This window comes from Zymoseptoria tritici, chromosome 9 (genome assembly GCF_000219625.1).
Source record: "Zymoseptoria tritici IPO323 chromosome 9, whole genome shotgun sequence".
Lineage (NCBI taxonomy): Eukaryota > Fungi > Ascomycota > Dothideomycetes > Mycosphaerellales > Mycosphaerellaceae > Zymoseptoria > Zymoseptoria tritici.
The window spans coordinates 939,732-947,693 of NC_018210.1; the positions used below are offsets into that span (position 1 = coordinate 939,732).

Below are 7,962 nucleotides of genomic sequence, written 5' to 3' on the forward strand. Positions count from 1 at the left end.
AGGGCCAGAGGGGTGCGTGGTGTAGCCATTAAGAGCGTGTGGAAGAATGGTGTTGAAAAACGCGATCACGAAGTTCGCGCGCCTTGGCGCAGACTTAGTGCCTAGTACTGTAGGCCTTCGGGTCGCCTGTCGCATCAGGAAAGTCTCTCCGCAACAGCAAACATGTTCATCAAAGATTGAGTTGACTAATCGCTAGGCAGAAGTTGAGTGACAGAAGCCCCATGGACGGCTCCATGGATAAGAGCTGAACTTTTGACAGGACAGACGTAAACCTGCGGGGCGTGAATCGTGTCAGCAGATTGTAGCCGCCCGATTCAGCAGGGAACGATATTCACACTCCTCGATTGGTTGAATCCCTTGCCAAACAGTGCTCCAACCTTGGATCAGATTCGTCGTTCGGAACGATGGCGTTCCGACGCTTTCATGGGTTAAGGATTAGTTGACGTTAAGATCCCCATGATGCCCCCTCTCTCGTGGACTCACCATTCGACATCTTGCGAAGAACAAACGGCCGACACAACGTGCGAAACTGCAGCAGCCTTCCACTCTCTCCCGATCTTCTGGCTTGCCAAACGGTCGTCATTAGTCTAACAATCTTGAAGCACTTCGCCACGATGCGGACTTTCCTGACCACAGTCCTTGCGCTTTGCATCAGTCTTGCAGTCGGCTCGGCAGCACCCCAAGCTCTGAAAAGAGATTCGCCCTGTTACCTGATCAAGTGCTGCCAACAGGGTGTCGAGGGCGGCAAGCCGGCCTATCTCTGTTTACCCGAGTGTGAGTTTATCAGAGGCGGATGTTCTGACGAGCTGTCCGACACTGAAAACATAATTGAGACTTTATTGACCCTTTCGCCGGCTGCTTTAGGCCCATCTGGCTACGTAAGCATGCTCACTCGCCCACACCGATGGCCCACTATGCGGGAACTGACCGTTGTGCAATGTAGTATTACTGCGGCTCATAGAGCGAGGTATAGGACAGCGGAGGGTTCATACTGGTGAATGGGCGATATCTTGCAACGACGCGCGGCCACATCAAAACCCGACGCAAGTTATTTTTGCACATCGACGGCTGTGATCTCTCTGGACGTTGATGCTCCGGTCTGGCGTTTAGATCTCGTCCAGCAGTCTTGCTCGACGGTACTACTGGTCGATTTGCGGGAGTTGTATGAGTTTCCTTGGATGTATTGGTGGTGAGATTCGGTGTTCGTTCAGTGGAGACCAATGTATGTTGAAAGGAAGACGAGGACGAAAGGATGAGACCACCTGCAGCTCCACTTTCCCGAATGACTCAGCAGATGTTCTTGCCTCAGGCCAAAACGAAAACTCTTGCAATACCTACTCATCGATCTTTCTCTGCCATGTTCATACAATGCCGTGATGCATCTGACCAGTGGCACTAAGACCATGGTCGTACCATGTGAGCTACTGAACTTCCCCTGCGACACAAATTCTTCCGGTCCAGCGTACCACTAGACACCGACTCTTTTCATGCTTCAACCCACTTGTTGAGCGTCTGGACGTGGGCCGAATAAGGATCATTCGTCAACACTACGATTGAGTAACTCATGAAGACTTTCAAGCGGAACGGAGCCATAATCGTGCGGCAAGCATCTTGTGACGCACCATGAAATATCGTCTGAGAATGTGACCATCACGCTCATCCGGCCCAACGAGGATGGCAAAGCCTTGGTTCAAGGTCAAAACTTCACAACCAAGTAAGGTATCTATCGTGAAGCAAGAGTGAGCGTTCTCATGATTCTACCACGGATCGATAGCCTGGACAACTGGTACTCGAAGCAGAAAAGTCAAATCGTTCACAATTATGGCAATGGACATCTATATAGCCTTCACCTCTGCTCCTCACTGGCCTGCAGTCAAAAATTTGCCACTCACACCAGATCTCCCAATCAACCGATGACTCCAACATCCAACATGATCTCCACCTCCATCACCGCCTTTCTGGCTATTGCCGCCCGCTTTGTCCAAGTCCAAGGACAAAACATGACCTCCACCCAAGTCCACGTCTGCCCCACGACGCTCACCAAGCCGAACTCCATGAACGCCTGCACCTCGACTGTCTTCGGCTCCACTACTACCGAAGGCGTCGATTGCGGAGGCTGCAAGACTCTGGTAACCAGCACGCTTCAGGAAACCAGGTTCCACTACGGTGGAGGATTTGTACGTTCGATTCTTTCACATAATTTCGAACCCTCGCTAACTTGAACCTTGTTGTAGCAATGTCCACTCTACACTCCGATTCCAACGGTGACGAAGGAGCTCACGACTGTGACGAGCTGCGAGCCGAGTATTGACATTCCTCGTTGTTATTGTCCGATTTGCTGAGTGGCGGGAGAGAGGGAAGTGCTTTTGAGGCGGTTGGCATGGGTTGGAACATCAATTCATCTCGATCTCTGGAAGCTCTGCTGTACGTACAGCTCCGAATACAATACCATGGCTAAAGACTCAATTGTCGAGCATCAACGCTGTCCGAAACACGAATCTCAGCTATACCTACGGCATGCAATCCCATGGTACTTCCCTCACTCAGTTCTTGAGAGCGACGCCGAATCTGTTCTCTCCACCGTCAAAAACCGCGAAAAACTGCTTCAAAAACACGTCACCGACAATCTGAACGTCTCCGGGTCCTTCCTGTAAACCACCATAGCACATACCACTGCCGTCGTCGAGAGGGGCATAGGCCATGTCTGTACCGTTGATAACCGCCATGTAGTCTCCCACCGCCAAGCCGAAGGATGGTAGAGTCTCCGTGCAGTCAAAGACCCAGCCGCCTTGCGAGGTGTCTGGGAAGGCAGATGAGACAGAGGCATAGTAGGCTCGCACGATGTCAGTGTCCATGTAGACGAGCGAGGTACCTGTGTCGGCAATGGCGGGGTTGCAGTATGTGCAGGGCGATTCCTGGCCATCGACGGAATAGCTTGGTGAATCGAATTGCCACCAGCCGTCGGAGTTGTCGATTGGCGTGTAGTGAATCTCGCCATGGTATTTCGCTGGATCGATCCGGCCGAATTCGTAGGTACCAGCGCCGGACGTCTCTTCGAGGTCGGCGGTGAAGACAGGTGAGGAGAGCTGCGGCATGACGTTCTCGAAGAATGTTTTCTGCTGTACTGGCTTGACGGTGCTGATGGTTGAGAACCCGAGACCAAGAAGTCCGTCGCTGGCGTCATCGGCGATGAATGCGCGAGAGAGTTGGGTGGCGAGCTCGACGCATTGCTTTTGAACGGTAGTGCCGCCAACGTCGACGACATCGTAGCCGACTACGCCACTTGCGCTGCTGCCGTCACCGTAGCGGATCTGCCACGTTGCGCCGTCGTATGATTCGAAGGTGTCGCTATTGTTGGGGTTGTAGAACGAGTGGTCGCCGAGTGCGGACTGGCTCAGAAGCGAGGAGAAGACCCAGCTGAGAGATTGTTAGCACGCGGCTTTGCTGACGAAAGCGGTAATATTTGACTCACAGATCAGCGGAGCCGGTATCGAAGTTGAGGTTGACTTTTTGTCCGCCGACGGTCGTCTCTGTGAGGTACTCGGATTCGTTCTCTTCGGGCACTGCAGTGGCTTCACCGTCCTCATTGCTGGCGGTGGTTGTAGGAGCTCGTGAAGTGGAAGATGTCGAGGTCTTGAGGCTCGCAGATGACGACACAAACTCAGGTGGTCCAGTTGCAGACGGAGCGGTCGCGGTGACAAAAACGGTGTGTGTGAGCTGGATAGGAGCGCTCGAGACTGGGACTTGCGATGCGCGAATGCTGTAGGAGGGGACTGCGTCGGCATGATGGTAGCCTTCTCCACCGGAAACGATGCTCTCCCAGTATTTGCGGTGCGCGCGCTGAATCTCCTCATATCCTGAGACTTGGCGGCCGCGGGCATGGGCGTGGAATGAGCGCTTCTGAAGGCTGTTGATGTGAGGGGCGGCGAGAGCGACGGAGATCATCTCCAAAAGAGCGAGGAGAATCATGGTAACGGAGGGCGCCATGGCGGCGTGGTAGGTCGTCGCGGAGAGAGAGCGATCGCGGGAGTAGGACGGTGAGGGTGAGTGAGGGAGTGATTGTCGATGGAGTGAAGTTTCGCTGCCGCTCTTATCGAGACGTCTGCCAAGACTCGTGATTGTTTGTTGGGAAGGCGCAACCAAGCACGGTGCAGATCAACGCGATGAATATGGCCAGATACGGAAATGAATGACGGAATCGTGGTAGCACGAGCATCGAGCACATGCAACGCTAAATGCCCGTACAACTGACCTACCTGCCAACGTACCTGTACGCGTAAATGTTCGTGCAGATAAGTTACCAAGTACCGGTAAATGTCCTGTCGGGTAATTTGCCAGTCTCCGTACCTGTCAACGCATCTATCATCGTACCTGTCAACGTACCTACACCACTAAATGTCCGTACAGATAACTTACATGTCCCTTGAGATCAAGGTATCCGTACCATCGACGGGAGACGGGCCATAGTGCCATACGACGAGTCTGTGAACCCACCAAGCGTTTCCGTGCGCGAATGACCACCTCCTGTCTTCCACAGTCACCTTGGCGAGGCGTTCCAGACAAGCTCCGTTTTGTTTGTCAGTGGCAGCATGACAGCGGAGCGAATGAGGCTGTCACAAGCCAAAATCCTCCATGACACCGTGTTCTCCTGTTTCCGCCTCATCAAGCGCCGTCCCGCGCCATCGACTCTAAGTCACATCCGCGGTCGGTGGCACCCATCCGTGACAGGACATGTATGCACATGTATGCAGTGCCGCGTATGATCGTCGCTCATATGCGCGGGTATCCGTCCTTTCCCGTCTCTCGGTGCGGCTCCGCTGCTTCACAGCGCTACACAGCGTTGGGTGTCTCGTTTCACGGGAAAGCGATGAGGCACCCATTCGATGTCGTTGAAAGAGGGATGGAGAGGGATGAAACGTCGTCCCTTTGGGGCGGGGAGATTGCCGCGTGGCGCTAGTCTCAGTTTGGCGCTGGTTGCCTCAGGCAGAAGAGGTGAGGCCAATCTTGCCCATCAAGGTGGGCGAGGAATGGACACAAGGGCATCTTGTTGAGTGACTTCACCTCAATGATACAGCGACACCTATCGGCACGAACGCCGTTGAAAGCTCTTTGTTCGCACCACCAGCTGATGGAACGAGTCCACCAAATTCATCATCCATCCATCCGTGAAACGAGCGGTCTGATCATGAGGAAGCCTCGCGGTCATCATCAACAGAACAGTCCAGTGGTCTTCTGAAGCAAACGTATCTTGACACAATCGATAGGCCGTCACGAGGGATTTTGGGACGATCGATGAGCCGCCACGAGTGACTCTGGGACGATCGATGAACCACCACGAGCGCCCCATGAAACAAGTCCCCACACACAACGACCGAACATGTAAAGGGATGAAACGGAACGTGGAAAATTCCATCACGCGAAGTGAACCCATGTCATTGCGTTGACTATCTACACTCCATCCAACAACTCTTTACTTCGAGGTGTCCACAACGTATCGCCCAGCGATAGCGCCCTTCTGCATCAAATCATACACACTCTGCAGCTCCGACAGACCGACCGTCTTGAACGGCGCCTTGATGAGGCCGCGGCGGTAGAACTCGATGGCTTCCGAGGAGTCTTTGCGGTTGCCGACGTAGGAGCCCTTGATGGTGACCTAGAGCGAGGAGTGTTAGTCAAGTGACCAAGGTGAGGGAGGATCATGCGCGAGAGGACTAACCATCTTGATGACCGACTCGAAGACGGGAGCCTTGAGGAATGCACCAGCGGGTAGACCGATGCAGACGACTGTGCCGCGAGGGCGGACGTACTGTACGACATTACTGATCAGCAAAGCATCTCAGGGAAGACAGGACAGGATATCAAGAACTCACCTCAGCAGCCTGCTGGAACGGCTTCTCGTTGACAGCCACAAGGATGACAGCATGTGGACCAAGACCATCCTCAGTAGCGGCCTGGACATCCTTGACCACATTCTGCGACTGCGCAAAGTCGACAAAGGCGTACGAGCCGAGTTGCTCCAAGCACATCTTCTTCTTGTCATCACCAGTGTCGATCGCAATCGTCCGGAGACCCATGGCGCGAGCGTACTGCTGCGCCAGCGATCCCAGACCACCGCCCGCACCAACGATAGCGACGGTTTGGCCTGGCTTCGCACCTGACTCCTTCAAGCCCTTGTAGACGGTGATGCCAGCGCAAAGGATGGGCGAAATTTCGTCCAACTTGCACTCCTTTGGGATGCGAGCGACGTGGGCGCCCTTGGCGATGCAGTATTGCTGGAAGGAGCCGTCGACGGTGTAGCCGGAGAGGAGAGCCTTGCTGCAGAGGGGTTCGTCGGATTGTTGGCAGAAGTCGCAGGCGAGGCAGGAGCCGTTGATCCATTTCACGCCGGCATAGTCACCGCTGTGAATTGCCATGTCAGTAAATTCCCAGGTGAATACCATCAAGAGGAAGGGTTGAAGTCGGCTCACATTTCAATATCTTGCACCAAGTCGCCTTTGGCTACAACAACACCGGCACCCTCATGACCACCGACGAGTGGGAGTTTTGTGGGCAGTGGCCAGTCACCATTGACGGCGTGCAAGTCTGTGTGGCAGACGCCGGAGTACTTGATGTTGACAAGCACCTCATCTGGGCCAGGCTTCTGGACGGGAATTTTCTTGTAGACGACTGGTCCGCCGGTCTTCTCGACAACTTGGGCCCACTGCTCGGTAGGGATGTCGCCCATTTTTGCGGTGATTGGAATTGGTAAAGTTTGGGAGATGTCGGGGTGGAGGTCAATTGGTATTGGAGGAGGAGGAATGGTCGAAGATGATGTTGGACGAAGAGAAACAAGAGGGAGATGGGATACTTATCATGCTGACCTGGCACCGCAAGATTCAAAACTTCCGCTCGACCCCACATTGGCCAGGCCATTGTTCAAATGAGGGGCACTCACCATTGAGCAATTCTCCATTCGGCCAGATGGTCCATCCGCAGGAGCTGCAACAAGCCACTCAAGGCTCCACGATCTGGACCGGAAATGGAAGATGGTCATGCACGAGACGTCAAGCAGTGGCGGGGAGAGAGCCTCTGGACCGGGCAATCTACGTTTCCGTGGAGGATGCTGATGTTGATCCAGTAGCAAGCAATGGCGATACGCCAGGCCGCTGATGAGCTTGATGTGCATGTTCCCTGCAGGTGGATGACGCCAAGTCGAAGCTATGCCGCTGCGAGATCTGCCAGTACCGGACAAGGGTAGGAAAGATTGAGAGCTCTCTCATCATCTGCCCCTCCATAACCAGGACGGCATTGGCTGCGTACCAAAGTACTATCCGCGCGTTTTCCTAGAGCTGGAGGAGAGCAGCCACGCAAGTGTTGAGTGTTCTTCATGAAAGATCTGACTGCCTGTCAGCCCATTGGAGTACCCTCATGAGACTCGGTCCGACAATTGCCCGGTCATGGAGCTGGGAAGCATGGTCAAAACGAATGTGTCGATGTGAGTCCAGCAGGCCAGCATACTCGAGGTGTAGCTGTGTAGGGCTGGCATGCAGTATTCGGCGGCACGGAGACGCCGTCTTGTGGGGTAAGAAAGTTAGAGGACCAAAGAAGGAGAAACCGTGCAGCGCATTGCGGGGAAAGCTGCGTAAGGTAGGCTTCGACGGGCCTGCTATCGTGGCTGGAGTGGCTTTGAGAAGCAGGTTCCAGGCAAGGTCTGGACCTGGCTTCGCAGGTTCAAAGGTCCGGAGAGCTTGTGAACAATGTCCACAGGACAGAGATGTTTCATTAACTCCCGTCATTTCCAGCGAGTTGCAGTTGACAGAAGTCCGTACAGCCACGTCCTCAGTGAAAGTCCGCTGCTGACATCGACGTCCGCACACTGCTCCGAGCGCTGGTGGGGAGAGAACTCAGGCCATGAATCAGAGATGGAAGAGCTCCATCCCTGTTCTCCGGACAACGAGCTATCATGCGGCCATTTCGAGTCGC

The 7,962-nt window shown here is 54.2% G+C and overlaps 2 protein-coding genes across 2 annotated transcripts; both read right to left on the reverse strand.

Annotated features, from left to right (window-relative positions):
- Positions 1–2,549: 2,549 nt before the first annotated feature.
- On the reverse strand, positions 2,550–3,624 carry ASP1 (aspartyl protease; the record flags this gene model as incomplete). Its single annotated transcript, XM_003849674.1, has 2 exons — positions 2,550–3,417; positions 3,473–3,624. Coding segments are annotated over 2 exons (1,020 nt in total), but the record flags the coding sequence as incomplete, so codon positions are not given.
- A 1,846-nt stretch (positions 3,625–5,470) lies between these two features.
- On the reverse strand, positions 5,471–6,798 carry MYCGRDRAFT_101210 (uncharacterized protein; the record flags this gene model as incomplete). Its single annotated transcript, XM_003849673.1, has 4 exons — positions 5,471–5,653; positions 5,717–5,806; positions 5,871–6,399; positions 6,468–6,798. The coding sequence occupies 4 exons, from the start codon at positions 6,722–6,724 to the stop codon at positions 5,471–5,473; spliced, it is 1,059 nt and encodes a 352-aa protein (XP_003849721.1).
- Between the last annotated feature and the right edge of the window lie 1,164 nt (positions 6,799–7,962).